The following is a 15,909-nucleotide window of genomic DNA, read 5'->3' on the forward strand; positions in this document are numbered from 1 at the left end:
CTGCTGACGGGCAACACCTCTTGCTCCACAACTCAGGGTGCAAAGGTGACCTGAAATAAATTGTTGCGCTGTTAACTTGGTGACTATGAAACAGTTGTATGTGCTCTGCCAAGGGCATCGTAATTTCTGGTCAAAAGGCAGATGAGGTGAGAGGGGACAATAACCTTGTAATACAGTCTACATTGTATTGCCCTGAAGGCTTGAAAATACTGGCAAAGGCTGTAGTAATATTTAAAGCTATGTCACCGGAAGTGTTTAAATGTAGAAAAACGGTTGGGAAGTAGATGTACTTCTTTAAAAAAAAAAAAGACAATTTAAACAGTTTTCAGTTGCACGTACCAAAACTTTAGTCCATCTCTCTTGTCTTTCCTACCTGGTTGTGTACTTACTACAACAGGTGAGGCACAGATTAAAAAAAATGCATCTTACTCTATTTTTGCCAAAGCTTCCTTGACAAGGGAAGAAGAGTGATAGAAAAGTGTAAGGCACAGTCTTTTCAAGCAATGGTTGTAATTCCCAAACACGTTTGTTTTTCTTTGCTAAATCATTACAAGGCCTAGAGCTTCTCTTTGAAACAGCCTGCCTGTGTGCTATGGACTGCCAGACAGTGTCGATTCTGTAGGCGAGGGCACTTTGCTCAGCAGGAGTGTCGCACTCTCTCTCCTTTCCCCTCCCTGGAAATCTGTATTTTGTTTGACCTGCAAGTTGCAAGGTTGCCTTGTACACTTGGGGATGTGATTAGTATGGGTTAGTATGTGAAGAACAGATGGTAGGGAAAGAAAAGAAGTTGCTTTTTTCAAATTTAGGGTTCTCTATTTTTTTTGTGTGTCTTAAAACTCTTCCCTGTGTTGTTACTATGTAGTGACTTTTTGTTTGGTGGGTGTTTTTCATTGTTTTCAAATAAAGCAGGTTCTATCTTCCCTCACATAAGAACAATGGGATTAAGTAACACACTTGCTCAGGACAGAGTTGCTGGAATTGCCCATGTAATTATTTTTTTGCTGCAATAAAAGTAATCTCAAATGGACCCGAAAATTATACCTTTTGATGTCTGGCTTGAAGATCAGCCTGGGTCCCGACAGTGGCTCTGTGACTCCTGTGATCTGCAGTGTCTCATACTTCCCTTATGCCTCTGATTTATTTTCTTCTTCCTCCCAACATCCATATATTTTCAGTGTCTTCTATTAATTTCCAGCTTTTTCAAGCAGTCCCTCCCTTTTTTCTTTGAAATTGCCTGTTCATGTCTCTGCTGCATCACTGGTCTTTTGAGATAGGAATATTTTCTTTCCCATTCCCCCTCCATCACTGTTGTTTAATAGCAAAATTGCTGCAGGGTGGCAGGTTTTTTTTCCTGTTGCTTCCTTCTTCCTTCGTAACCTTCTGCTAACAAGGTTATTCTTTTTTTTTTTTTTTTCTTTTCCCACTTGCTGAGATGTCTTACTCTGTGCTTTACTCTTTTGCTTTAGTGTCCTTCTGCTGAGCAGGAAGGAGTGGAGGTTGTCTTGTGTTGCTGGTGTTGACTAGTCTGTGGTCTTGGGAGAGCTGAGTTGTTTCTGTTTAGGCACAGAAGGTACGGTACAGCTAGCAAGTGTTGCCCTGTGTTTATGTGACCCATGGCCTTAGGTGTTGTTGCTGGATCACTGATTACAGATAACAGGTTTTTTACAACCTTCTTTTCTTTTTGTAGAGCAGACTGGGATTTTTTAACTTTCTCCCCCGTCATTGCTTACCTTAGGATTTTTTCTACTATGATGAAAGATAGCTCCTAAATGTGCGTCTTACAAGCAGAAAGTACCCCTGTACCTTGCATTTTCTACGAGAATCAAATCCATGCATTTTACCATTTGACACTGATCTCTCTCTTTCTCTCTCGATGCTAAAAAACCCCAAAGCAACCACCCACTAAAACCCTTTTGTTTTTCTTTTGAAGTTTGCAGATAATCAAGCCTTACTGCTTTTGATTATTTGAGATAAAGCAATAAATTCTCATGTTACTCCTAACAACTTTGCTGTGATTTTGTGTGGGTTTGGTAAAAATGGAAATTGGTCTAGATGATTATTTAGTTGTGTTTTTGTTTTCTTCTGGTACCCTTTCTTGGGTCAGTAAAACTATTAAGCAAGGGACCGAGATACCAGTTGTGTGAAGTCATTGTGGTATGGGCAGCAGCACTGCCAGACTTTCTGTCACAGTGTGGTAGTTGGACTACCAACCTTGGGGCCACCTCTGAAGACTGTGATTTTGCTGCTTGGGTTTTTTCCCATGAAACAGGGAAAGGTCTTACTATAATTTGAAATATGGGAGCCTTCCTTGTTTTTATCAAGGTGGTCCCAGCGAGGCTTACCACTTCAAGGGAAACAAGATCCTTTTATTACAGGATTGTCCTTGTAAATACCTTGTGGTCATAGCAAGCCAAACCTGCTCTCTTTCCTGTTCTGTGCAGCCTCATTTGCAAAAGACTTGCTCTGCATTGATGCATCGTTCAGCTAATAACTGAATCAGCAGCTCATCTGGGACCCTTGAATGGGTGAAGTCAGTATATGTATGTAACCATCTGAACCTGGAAACATGTTAAGTGATAACAGAGTGTGAGGAAGCAAGTGACAGGAAGATTGATCTTACATTAAAGCTTAAAATATCAAGGCCTAAGCCTTCCAAACAGCAGGTTGAAATTTGATGTTGTGGTTGGTGTGACATCCCAGAAGATGATGGAGGTGTACCTGGGAGCTCCACTCCCGACCTCAGCAGTTAGCAAGTAGAGGCATCTGGTCACACAAGGGTAACTGGCCGTGTTTTCAGTTCCTGAGCTGTGTCTGCCAACTAGAAACGAATGCTATCAAGGACATCTGGAAAGGACTGAAAGTTAGTGGTTTGGTTTGGTTTTTTATTTTGGTGTGAAGGAGATAAACGATTAGCCACTAGATGGGGCTAAATATTTACAGGATTTACAGATCAGTGGAGAAGCTTTCCTGGAAGAATTGGCAGTTACCTTACAGGATCATAGAAAGTTAAAGGATATTGAGCATCTTATTTGTTTTGCTGTATTTGTTGGCTAGTGAGCAGAAAACTGTAAGCCTGTAGAAACTCTCTCTAAGAAAGAGCTGCTGTTTAGAATATCTGTTAATTAAAATATAAGCACAATTTACTTTCTCTAAAGACTTATAAATGTGTAATTTAACTACCATGTATAAAATGCTGCTCTAGTATTTATAAAATTAGTACAAGCTATTTAATTTTACACTATTAAAAAAAAAAACAACCCACCTTGGTATTGCAGAGAGAATTATCCTGTACATTAAGGTAGTTAAGGGGGGGGTTGCCTGTTGATATCTCTCTGAAATAGGAGAGGAAAACTATGACTTTTAAAGAAAAGTAAGGTTTTAGGATAAAGCGTAGAAATTGTATGTAAATGGAGAGTAAATGCTATTACTCAAATGCAGAGGAAATATAACGTTTCAAATTTGAAAAAGGAATGTGGCATTCCTTTATAAATTCATTGTTCCATAGCTAAAGCAGTGCAGCGTTAATAACTGACTATAAATTTGTACAATGGTATATAGGAATTATACTTGCTAATAATAACAATTTCAAAGTAAAATAATTTAATTTGAGGACGTTGCTAGCTGTAGAAAATATATTGGGGGTTTAAAGTATATTAGTAATGATTTTTAGACCAGTGTTTGAAATACATTTATATCATGATTCATTCGGTAAGAAAGCGTTTCACGTTATTCTTTTTTCTTCACTTTCTTCCCTTCTCCACTAAAATCTGCTGGTTTTTTCCAGCCTTGTGGGGAAGCATGGGACGTAAATTAAAACTGTTTCTGGAAGAATTTTTCAATCTTCCATCTTGAGTGTAAGGAAGCCTTTTGTCCTCACCTCTAACACTATTTTAAGCATATTTAAACCTTCAGACTTGTTTCTAGAACACGTTCATAAAACTTGTATATATTTTGAGTACATTTTTTTGTAACTATCAGGTTACAAGGTGTAGTTAAATTACAGCAAGAATGCTTTTCTCATAGTAACCTGTAATTTACTTACCAGTTATAAAGAACTTGTTTGGTAGCCTAAAGAGAAAGGAATATAAGCAGTTGTTGCCAAGTGTGAGCAGTTTCTGTGATAGTATTTTAGGCAGTGAGAAACTGTTATGAAGTTAATATCTAGTCATCTTTATTTAGCTCAAACAGGTGCAGCTCTCTGCTAGAAGCATTTATCAGTGAATGAGTTGCTACCTCAACATGTCTGTTAATTCTTCCATGAAAGCTTTGTCTCTTACTGCAGTGTCATGTTGGTGATTCATAGTCAGGTGGTACTTTTCAGTGGAACCTGCAGACCCTTTTCCTATTAATACCACTTCCATATGTCTTCCTTCTCATTTTGTACTTTTTGCCTTTTCCTATGCAAGAGAAACTTGAAAAGTGATAACTCTTAGTTCCTTGTTGATATCAGACCATGTTGCTCATTAGTTAAGAGCATTTAGAATCCCGATCTCGTTCACCCACAGATTTGCAACTGCTCCCCGTCTGCAAAGCATGCTGTGCATTACATCACCCGGATGTCAATAAAAGCTTTGGATATAGTTAGAACTACCAAAGATACTCCTCAAAATATCTCATTGCTTTCCCAGCAAATTCTGGGTTGTTCTGTGGTTAATTTGTATTCTATGTTAAAGTTATACCAACTAGCCTCTAATTTTTTTCTTGTTTGCTTATAGTGATGTTGTACAGCAGAGTACTAAACGCTTTGCTAAGTTAAGAGACATCACCTTTTGTCCTTTTCCCTAATCCTTTAGGCAAGTTTTCCTGTGAACAAATGGAGTTAAATTTATCTGTGCTTGGCAAATCCATAGTCACGTATATATAACGTGGAAGAATTCTATATTTCTAAGCAATAGTTTTGAAAATAGTATAGCTATTATGACTTAGAGCAAACTAAAATTATTCTGCAGTGATAACCTGGATAATGGCATATGGAACAGGGAAAGCAAGCACAATATGATACTCTGGTATGGGCTTCTTTGGGGTAGTTTGGCAATTTGTTTGTTTTAAATAATTTTCTACTTTATCTAATTTGATCTTAAATGCCAGCAATCAGCTTGCTCATCTGCTTGGAATTTAGGCAAAGTGCACAAAACTAAATTAATGTTGAACATATTTTCACATGGTTCATATATTCATTAAATGCATTTTTAGTTTGTTCTACAAGTGAGCTAATCGAGTGCTTCAGAAACAATTAGAGCAGGGTGACAAAGAAATAAAATGTACTATGTAGAGGGGAAAGTCTGCATTTTGATGTCTGAGTGTGTTGCTTTGACTCTATCCTGGCATACAAACTTTAAGCTTTATCTTTTCAAACAGAGGCTTAAAGTTTTGGTATTTGTGAGGCTATAATATTAACTAATGTTGCTGAAAGATTATAATCTTTGTATTTAATGTTCATGTATTTCTGAGTGTGGCCATTTCAGTAGTGTGCTTATGTGAGGGTTCCTGTTTTTCTTCTTTATTGAAGGTAGTGTTTTCTGCACTTTCTTTCCTTCTTGGGTAGTTCTTACAAAACTGACTCTGGAACATATTAACAAACCCAGACAGTAAGAGAAGTGTTGCCTGAAAGGATCTTTGCTTGACTAACCACAGTTTTGGTTTTACAGATTTTTCTCAAATTTGTTCTCTCTGGAACAGTAGCAACAGTTCTCTTGGAGGGATTGCAAACCTATGTGCAAAAAGGTAAATGCATGGAGAATGAGTTTTTCCATTCTCTTGAATCTTTGCTCAGGTTGTACCCATCCCTAATTTTAACGTTCGTCTGTGCTACAACCGCCACTTAGCGCTATCCCAAGTCAAAAGTCACATGGTTGTCAAGCAAGGGCCATAAGCTACAGCACAACACATAGTAGTTAGTAGATAACGTGTTTCTTTGTTTTGCAACCAAATGTATTTTTTAATCTTCTGTGAGATGTTCTGTGGTGAGGTTGTTGTTTCCTAAGTCCTGGAAATAGGAGAGGGAGTGTTCTCCCAAATGGTTATCTGCTTGTTTGGCAGCTTTATTACTTGGTTGAAATGAAGTTTTACTTTGTCCAGGCTCCTGGGCACTTCAGCATCCTCTAACTTGACCGTTCTTCCCATGCTGGTTTTCCAGAGCCTACATTGCTCCTCGTCAATGAAAGCTTTCAGGACCTAGATACAATATCATTTAAGACTTAGACATTCTTTGTAGTGGTAGCAGTGTGGACCTGTCAGCCTAGTTGGTGTTCCCTGTGCAGGCTGGATGATCCGTTTGCAAAGGGTTATGTGCTATTTTGGGTAAGCTCATTCTTGACCACCTCCTTTGTGGGTGGTTTACAGTATTCATCTTTTCACAAACCTCCCACCACTATACCACTGGCAACCAAATTGCTAACGTTAAAACTGTTAACTATTTGTATTTTGGAACAGATATTATGGTTTCTAAATGGCGTTACGAAACCCCGTTCTTGCATTGATAGGGATTCCTGCAGACATACTGCAAAGTACTAAGCCTTATTTCAGTATCAATTTTAACACCTTCTGCCATACGAAGTGCCTGACAGAAGAAAGGCGCTAGAGTTACCCTTGTATTTTACTGATCTGAAGACCAGTTCAGCATTACAGATCTCTTGGGTGTGTAGTGCGATCAGTTGTTATTCAGAGTTCTGGTTTAGTCTCGGTTTCCTAATGGAAGGTGATCTTCTCTCTTTATAGGTATGTGCCGTGGAACTACCATGAACCCCAGCTGGGCATGTATGATTTTTCTGGTGACAAAGATCTAGAGTATTTTCTGCAGCTTGCTAACGACACTGGTTTGCTTGTTATCCTGAGAGCTGGACCTTACATCTGTGCAGAGTGGGACATGGTACTGCCTTTTTTAACAGCTATCTCATTTCTAGGGTGAATTAATGCAAATATTTCTGTCTTAGAGTAGACAAATGTACTTGGTGTATCCTTGGATGAGACTGTTGGTTTAACATATTAAAATCCATGCATCCTAAGTGACTTCTTGCAAAGCAAGCTTACATTGTATTTGGTTTTTCATTGGGAATTTTTACTTGTAGAAAATCAATCTTCAGGTTTCAGTATATGTTTTAATAAAAGGCTATTTTTTTCTTATGTTTCCTGAACATGGTCACTGAAGTGATTCCCTTTCTTTTCCAGGGAGGTCTTCCTGCATGGCTGTTGGAGAAGACATCTATTGTTCTCAGGTCTTCAGATTCAGGTAGAGGCATCAAAAAGGACTAGAAAAAATATGCTTTAGCAGCAAGGTGACCAGATAATTCGTATTTCAGCTTAAGTTATTTTGTGAGTAAAATCTTCAGTACTTTTATTAAAAAGTGTGCGTTCAAGAAGTATATAGAACGAACAAAGTAGGGTAGAAAGTTTCTGAAGTATTGACAAGTTTTATGAAAATTGGTGCCAAGAGAGAAATCATTGTCACAATTGAGGAAAAGATAGGTAGCTCTTAGCTTTTGAGGGTTTTTTGTTTTGTTTTGCAATGGCCAACTGGCCACTCATTGTGGGGTCTTTCCTGGTTAGTGTGCATGTAATTCCAGAACTAGTTACAGGGGACAAAGATATATATTATATCTGACTTCAGTTCTGCTCATTGTGGGATAAATTATCTATTTTTAAAAATAGTACACATAGAAACACTCAAATTTGTTTTCCTGTTGAATGTATCAGGACAACCTGTGTGAGACACATTGAAGTGATTGCTGATGATTTTCAAAGTTCATCAGTATTTAAATGTTTTATTTTTTAGTAAAATGTACTGGAAGCTGACATTTATGAACAAGTATAAGAGCACATCAGTTCATTAAATGCTGTTCTGTTATACTCTACATATTTAGAACACTAGGTAGAAACTACCCATATATAATTTATAATAAAAACTAGAAAAAAGCAGAAAAGTTGTGAAACACTTCTACTTTGTGTATCACAGATTACCTGGCAGCAGTAGAGAAATGGATGGGTGTCCTTTTGCCAAAGATGAGGCCTCACCTCTATCAAAATGGAGGTCCAATCATCATGGTGCAGGTAACTTCCTGAAAATCAAGTGAACCAAAGCAGCGTGGATGCTTATATTGCTCTTGCAGACACTCCACGGGTGTTGAGTGGTAGTGTCACAGGTGTTCCTTAGCAGTTTGATCATGTCACAACCTGTTCTATGGTTTTATTGTTCTGCTTGGGAGGTGGGTCATAGATCTCCATTTTTAATAAACACTGTGTTTTGATCGCTGTTGCTAAGTAGCTAGGGTAGCGATTTTTATGTGGAGGGTGATTTTGTATGAAAATTACTTATCTTCGCATAGTGGTTGTTCCACTGTAAGTTACAGGTAGGAGGAGTGACTTGCCTAGAAGTGTTGTCTTCTCTTACTCCTCAGGTCTGGAGTTAAAATGACATTTTCAGCATTGCCATCAAAGGGAGAGGATGGTTGGATTTGGGCTTTCCATTTTGGTATCAGATGCAGACTGAAATTGGCTACTGCTTTACTGACTTGCTTTTACTGTGCAGGTAGAAAATGAGTATGGAAGCTACTTCGCTTGCGACTATGACTATCTCCGTTCCCTTCTGAAGCTCTTTCGCCAGCATCTCGGGGATGAGGTGGTGCTGTTCACAACTGATGGTGCAAGCCGGTTTCACTTGAGATGCGGAGCTCTTCAGGGCCTTTACGCAACAGTGGATTTTGCCCCAGGTTGGAGACCACAGCTTGTTAGCAAGAAATTGTGTTCTGTGTGTGTTTGTGGCAGGACAAACTGACTTGACTGCTTGACAAACCTGACTGTTTTGTTTAAATTGGATAATAGAGTCATAGAATATCTCAAGTTGGAAGGGACCCATAAGGATCATTGAGTCCAACTCCCTAGCATTTACGTATATTTGATGTACTCTTAAACATAAAAGAATCGTCCACAAGTACCCAGTTAGTGTCGTAATCACTTCCTTGCATCATGAAATCATGAATAAACAATTTCTACTGCTCATAGCACACATCTCCTAAAAATCAGCAGTGACAGATGGCATTGATTCCATTGATTATTTTTTTTTAATAATATATTTTTTGATGATGGGGGTTTTCTGTTGTTGTTTTGGGTTTGTGGGTTTTTTTTAATGCCCTCTGTCTGTCCCAGAATCCAGCCCTTACAGTTAATTTCTTTTTTAAGCCAGTGGTTACTGGAAAAAAAAAAAATTACTGCTGATCATCTTTAGAAATGTGCACACTGCTACAATTTGCTGTGATATAAGCCTGAAGAATGGCTAAGCACCCATAGTGTGTTCAGAAAGTGCCCTTTTGATAGAAGAGGAGAGTTAACGATGTAAATGTTCATATACTACATGGACTTGGCAAAATAGGCTTAAGACACAAGAAACAAACTCCAAGATAGATATTTCCGTATTTTTTTCTGTATGGCCTCTTTTGTACATTATTCTCTCTACAGTCAAAATGTGTGCTTAGCAGGAATCTGCTTTCTTAGAAGTAGATTGAAATTGTGAACAACTTCATGTGTATCATGGCGAGCTACTCATGGATGTAGTTATTTCCAGTCCCTATGGCTTGAGTTACTGGGAGTGATCAGAAGTGAAACTCCTCTTTAGAGATTGCCTGGCTTCTTCCCTGTAGTCTTGGTACCGCAGCCCCAGGCCTGTACTTTCCAATGACCAAGTAGCAATTCTGACACAGCTTAGACTTTTTGGTGCCAGGATGTCATTCCTGAGAAAAGCTGGGTTTTCAGAAGATACATCTCAAAAGCAAAGACATACATGCGTGCATGCATATATGTGTGTATATATTTTAAATAAGTGCTCCAACTTAAACACTGGAATCAAAGGTATTGATTCCTGTTTTCTGAAGTAAATTTCTTGTCTGGATTTTTGCTAGATGTTGGAAGGGAGGTAAAACACCCATTTCAGTAAAATGAAGGACTGAAAAAGTCATGAGTGTAGCAACTCAGTTTTATTTCTATCTGCTTATAGGTGGCAATGTCACAGCAGCATTCTTAGCTCAAAGGGGCAGTGAACCTACAGGCCCTTTGGTATGTCTTTTCACTTAAATTTCTTGTATCATTCCTAATCTTGCAGTGGCTGATAAAAGAGAACCTGACAACGGTGTGTTGGACAGTCTTAGGAACATGTTTATAAAGACTTAATTTTCAAGTCAGTCAGAAAAACTGAGTAGAGGAGCTTCTGTGCATGTTTGTCAAATCCTCATTAGCTCCTGTTCTGCAAATATTATTTTAGTCTCAAAACATATTGCTTTTGTTTCAGTATTTTTTCCTTGCTAAGACAAATGTTTACAAAGCAGCGGAAACAGTAAGTATGGTTAGATGAGTTAGTGAGGTATGCGTGTGGGTGTAAGTCAAAAGTAAAATTAAAAGGGCAAGTTAGAAATTGCTTCCTGTTGTTTAGCTACCCTGGAGATTTTACACAAGCTATGATGGGACATGAATCACTAGAAACCATTTTGACAAAGGAAGAAGGCCCATTGAGGGTACAAGATTATCTCTGTGCTATAAAATTGATTAGAACACAATTTGAGTATTTGAAAGATTTATTTTCCATTACATCTAGTTTACCTACGCTATACTGCAGAGATTGTATTGGTTCCATCATTTATTTGAATGCCAGGCATCTGAAACACGTTCATGTTGACAGGTTCCAAGGAAGTGCGCTTTGCTACTTCAGCAAGTATTTTCAAAGTGTCCTTATAAAATTATTGAAGCAATCTTTTAATTTCTTTGACCAGTTATATGTTGAAAAGGATTGACTTAGTGTATACTTTGCTGTATTTAGAGTAGTTTAAAAATGGCTCAAATGAGTCAAGGTGCCTTTTTTCCTTCCCTCTTACAGTTAGTAACCTTAAATCACATTGCATTCTGTTCTTGTTCCCTCTTCATGTTTTCCCTTCCTCTTTTGCCCTTCCTCCTTTCAGGTTAATTCTGAGTTTTATACTGGATGGTTGGATCACTGGGGGCACCGTCACTCTGTTGTGCCTACACAAACTATAGCTAAAACACTTAATGAAATCCTGGCACGAGGTGCTAACGTTAACCTGTAAGTGTGTGTTCAGTAGAGGTTAATTTGGGGGGATTTTTTCCCCAATTAAGCAAAACCTGATTTAAGTGGATGGCTTTTTTTCCCTTTTAGGTACATGTTTATAGGTGGGACTAACTTTGCCTATTGGAATGGTAAGAAATTATTTAAATTATACTAACGGTGTAGGGGAGCTGTTTATGAATTAGGTAGTAACGTATTCTGTGAAAGAATAAGCTATGCCTACTTTCATGTTGGAAAAGATAACTGCACTAGCTGTTCTCTATTGCCAGCATGTTGTACTAAACTCACATGGTATTTATCTTTGCAAAGGCTCCTTCTGCTTCACTCAGTCCTGTGAATCAGTTGAAATGTGGATAAATTTGTTTCTTTTCAAAATACTTCTGAAGACTGTATAACAGAGCAATGTGAGCTCAGGAGGACATTGTCCTCCATCAAGAATAGTTTCTTTATGCCAGATACCAAGGCCTACATTGAATCTAAAAATGTAGCAGAGTCTGGCTGTGATTGGAAAGAATTCTGAAAGTTGATACTTTGGAAAAAACCCAACTCTCACTGTTGTATTGCTTTCTTTTTTTCCCCCTCCCTTAGGTGCTAATATGCCCTATATGCCACAGCCCACTAGTTATGACTATGATGCTCCACTGAGTGAAGCGGGGGATCTGACAGAAAAATATTTTGCCTTGAGAGAAGTCATTGGTATGGTGAGTGTCCCTAGGACGTGTTTAGAATGGTTCTTTGAAACATCCCTGGTGTATTGATATGTTACGTCTGAATTTACTATTTTCTGCAGGTAAGGGAAATAGAGCAAAGCGATTAGGCCAACCTAACTACTTATTGTTACAAAAGGGGAAAGATCCTGCACCTCTCTGGCTATCCTTTCTGTCCCAATGGCTCCCTCCTTCCTTTGAGTTGGGGATACAAGTGCAGGTCTGACACTGAAATGATTCAGCTCCGATTTTTTGCTCCATTTGTTTTCTTCCACCTCAAGGTCCGTGAGCTGAATGGGCTGGGCTGGTTCAGTCAGATGAGAGCCAGTGCTGGCACAAGGGGAGCAGAGGGAGGCAGGAAGGAGTAGAGATGGAGAAGGAGTGAACAGAGCTTTTTCCTTGCAGCATTCATCGGCCATTCAGTCAGCTCAGGCCCATCACTTGATGTCAGCCTGGCATGCACTGCGGCTTAGTGCTATGGCTTTCTGTATCCCAAGCTTCATCTTGTGGTTTTGGGCCTCTGTGAGGAGGAGTGTGCTTATCCAAATGAACACATCTTGTTTTTGTGATGCCACAAACTGTAGCTTTGCCTTTGCTATAAAAATGCACAGTATGTTGACAAACTGGAGATTGAAGTGAAGCATGAAACCTGTATCTGGATTTTTGAATAGCCTGGCATTGGAGGCTGTTCAAATGAGGCTTAAAAACAGATTCCACGGGAATCCCAATGCTCAGGCTTGTACTCACTGTCCTGCTGCGTGCCAGCAACATTCCTATTCACTAGAAGACATTTTTTTGATGGGAGTAGATCTCCCAAAAGTGTATTACACTTTCTCTGGAGTTGAGCACGCCTTTATCTCCATATCTGTGGAAGGCCTACTGTGGATCATTTTCTTCAATTTCTCCATTATCCCAAGCTTTCCATTGATGGGATAATTTTGATAGCCTTTCAAGGGCAACCTCCTGTCAGCTTTTCTCACCAGAGAAATTCCCAAACTTCCTGTTTTTGAGTTGTTTTCTTCAAGGCAAGATCCCTATCTGAAATGTAAGTAGTGTTTTAGTGCACTGAGATAGCTTTGATAATATCTGAAGTGTTTAGTATAGCGTAAGGTGTGTTAGGTCATGGTATGGCTTTTTTTGGTGTGGTTTCTTTATCTATTACCGTCAATATCCATTGGATCTCGGTGAAGTTTTCCTGTCTCTGCTGTGGGTTCTAAACCTGTAACGCTCTATCTACTCAGTTGCAGTTTGAAGTGGAGCTAATGAAAGAAAATTAAGTTGCTCGTAACTAATGACTGCATTCAACATGTTAGCTGTGCTACAAGGCTAGCACGTTATAATCATCCTTTACTGTTTCCCTCTGTTAATAAATGTAATAAAGAAGAAAGGTTTCAGTCTACAGCTTCTTTCAATTGCTGACAGCATTCTCTAATTTTTGCTGTTTGGGCTGAAATTTCCTACTTTCAACTTCTTCTCTTGAGTGAATATAGTTTGGGGGCTGGAGGGGGTGGGGTGGGTGTTGGTGGTTTTTTTTCTGTAAGCCTGAATATCTTCATTGTTCGTTCTCAAATACAGAGAGGAAGAAATGAACTTGTTACCGGAAATATAAATCAGGCTTTCATCAGTCCGTAGTTGAAATTTGACAGGAGGGCATTGAGAACTACACTGCTGTGGTCTGTTTAAAAAAAAAAAAAAAAATAGACCAACTAAACAAAAAAACCCAAACCAAATCACCAAAACCAAAAACCCTTGTCTTGGTGCAGAGGTAAGGTTTTGAGCATGAGTTTTATGCTGGATATACCAAGTGTAAGCCCAGCAAATCATGCCTTGTGCTAAAATTTTCAAGCTGAAATCAAAGTAAAATCTCTTAAGAAAAATGCCCTTTCAAGCCCCTCACCAAATTTATTAACAAAACCAGACAAACTAGGAGCTGCCAAAGGAAGCACTCAGAAGTCACTGAATATGCAGATTAAGATAGCCTTCACAAAGGTGGTCATTTGTGCATGTGTATTAAAATGTAGGCTTAGATTGCTTGATCACTTGGATATCTCATCTACAGAAGTTTTTTCGCTATAACATGCAGAGAGGGCCATGTTCAGTAAATGAAAGAACAGATGGGAAGAGTGGACATTACAGGAGACAAGTAATGGCAGGAAAGGGGGAAGGGGATGATGGTAAGGAGAAAGTAAAGTTTTAGGCTTAGAAAGGACAAGGCTAGGATATGGGACAGAAAGCCACTGCCTAGACTTGCCACTCCTCAAAGGTGTCCAAGAAAGTGGTGGACATCCTTCAGCCCTTCTGTCTCCTGATCTCGAGTGATTCTTCCTAGAGATATAGGGCAAAAAGCAAACAGAAATAGCCCGGCAGTCAGTGTTTCCTTGTCTTGTTTCCCTATGATTGATTGGGCAGTTGTCTAGACCAGGACCAGAGGGAAGCTAACAATGGGACCTCAAGGGTTCATGGAGCTGTGGGGAAGACCATGGTCTCAAGGCCTTCTTCTCAAAGAAACCTTGCCAGGCAGTAATGGATTAGCAGGTGGTGGTGGAGTATAGTAACTCTGAAAGGAAAGGCACAAGAGGCTAATAATTCCCACATAGAAGTGCTGCTAAGGAAGAGTCAGGTGGAAACACTGCCCTACAGACTTGGAAAGGTTAACTTGAGCTCCCGTGGACTGGGGAGCTGACTGCCGGAGGATTGTCAAAGGCAGTAAGGCAAGCTGTAGCCACAGGAGGGCTCCAAGGGCACTGTGATTCTTCATCAGCTCATTTATTAGCTATGCTTTGTACTGTTACCTCGAGTTGAATAGTTACTAAAAATTGTTTACCGTATGTGATCAAGTGAGATTTTTTTAAAAAAAAAAACAAACCACAAAACAAGTCCATCTTAGACTAGGCGTAGCTGTAATCCTTTAGTACAGTGAGATTATCTATTTTAGCTGAAGTTTTGGGTTTGTAAGTTGTGAATTGGAAAGTGGGATTTCAGTTAAAGCACGTTTGTAATTGTTTTGTGTGTTTTGCTTTTTTTCTTCCTTCCCTTTCTAGTATAAGCAGTTACCAGAAGGTCTTATCCCTCCGACAACACCCAAATTTGCATACGGGAAGGTTCGCTTGCAGAAGGTAAATTAACATCTGTAATACGCTGTGTATCTTTCCGAAATGCTCTATGTTTGCTTTTTGCAAAATGTTTATGAGGGTGTCATGGCAGTCTCTAGATATCATACAAAATAAAGAGGAAAATCTTGAAAGCAAACTTTCAGGAAGAAGGGAGCAGAGCTTGGGAGCTGGGAATCATGCCCATGGTGGAAAATGAGAAAATGTATGATATCTGGATACAAAAAGATAATTTTTACAATATGCACTATGTGCCTGAAGTCTTACTACACTGAAATGAGTGTATTATTAACACAACAGAATCATAGTCGTCTAAGATAACTCATACATGACTAATGTAGCTGGGGGAATGCTAGCGTGAAAGCTGTGAGCAAAGAGTGGTTTTGTAGCTGGTGATGCCTCTGAAGTAGAAGCAGCAGGTAGGACACACATATCTTTTAAATACTTCTACATGTTTAAATTTTGAATATGGAACATTTATCAGTAGCACTTTCAAATTTGTTGAAAAGTTCCTTACGAGATTTGTGAAAATCTGTAGCTGATGAGAGAAATTAAATTAGTTTCCTGCTGAGGGAAAAGCACGCAGAACCCACCCTTGCTATATCCTGTCTGACAACAGTGGTAGAACTGATCAGCACATGAGTAGCTGGGGTTTATCCATAGCACCATCATTTTAGGACCAGTGATGATTTGCTGTGAAATACAATTGAGAACTAGGTTTCCACAGTGAGTGTAAAGGATGGTTTAAGGGGGGATGGAAGAGACAACAGGTATGTACTTGGCTATATTAATTCTGCTGGGCACAGACAAGTTTTTTTGAAGTGGAGGATTACTACAGTTAGTGCACTAGATACTGTAATTCATAGTGCTTTAATTTCATACTTTTAATTTGACAGCCAGCTTTCCAATCAGCAATGCATCTGATCTGTTACATGCTGCAGCTGAAATGTTGCAAAATTTGGTAGTGATAAGGATTTGCAGGTGCTTGCAAGTCATCCCACGCAGGTGGTGGGCAGAAATGCTTTTT

General features: G+C 39.1%; 1 protein-coding gene across 4 annotated transcripts in view; it reads left to right on the forward strand.

Moving 5' to 3' along the window:
* Positions 1 to 15,909, forward strand: part of GLB1 (galactosidase beta 1) — a 50,761-nt gene that overhangs the window by 14,822 nt on the left and 20,030 nt on the right. For 3 of the 4 annotated variants that reach the window (XM_054815669.1, XM_054815667.1, XM_054815668.1), the window contains exons 3-11: positions 6,718 to 6,868; positions 7,168 to 7,228; positions 7,952 to 8,046; positions 8,525 to 8,705; positions 9,986 to 10,044; positions 10,941 to 11,062; positions 11,156 to 11,196; positions 11,654 to 11,766; positions 14,814 to 14,888. In XM_054815669.1, the coding sequence (XP_054671644.1) occupies positions 6,718 to 6,868; positions 7,168 to 7,228; positions 7,952 to 8,046; positions 8,525 to 8,705; positions 9,986 to 10,044; positions 10,941 to 11,062; positions 11,156 to 11,196; positions 11,654 to 11,766; positions 14,814 to 14,888 (898 nt within the window). Of the gene's footprint in view, positions 1 to 5,648; positions 5,725 to 6,717; positions 6,869 to 7,167; positions 7,229 to 7,951; positions 8,047 to 8,524; positions 8,706 to 9,985; positions 10,045 to 10,940; positions 11,063 to 11,155; positions 11,197 to 11,653; positions 11,767 to 14,813; positions 14,889 to 15,909 lie in introns of all 4 variants that reach the window. The other variant, XM_054815670.1, reaches the window with a different exon arrangement.

This window comes from Grus americana, chromosome 2 (genome assembly GCF_028858705.1).
Source record: "Grus americana isolate bGruAme1 chromosome 2, bGruAme1.mat, whole genome shotgun sequence".
NCBI classification, from domain to species: Eukaryota; Metazoa; Chordata; class Aves; order Gruiformes; family Gruidae; genus Grus; species Grus americana.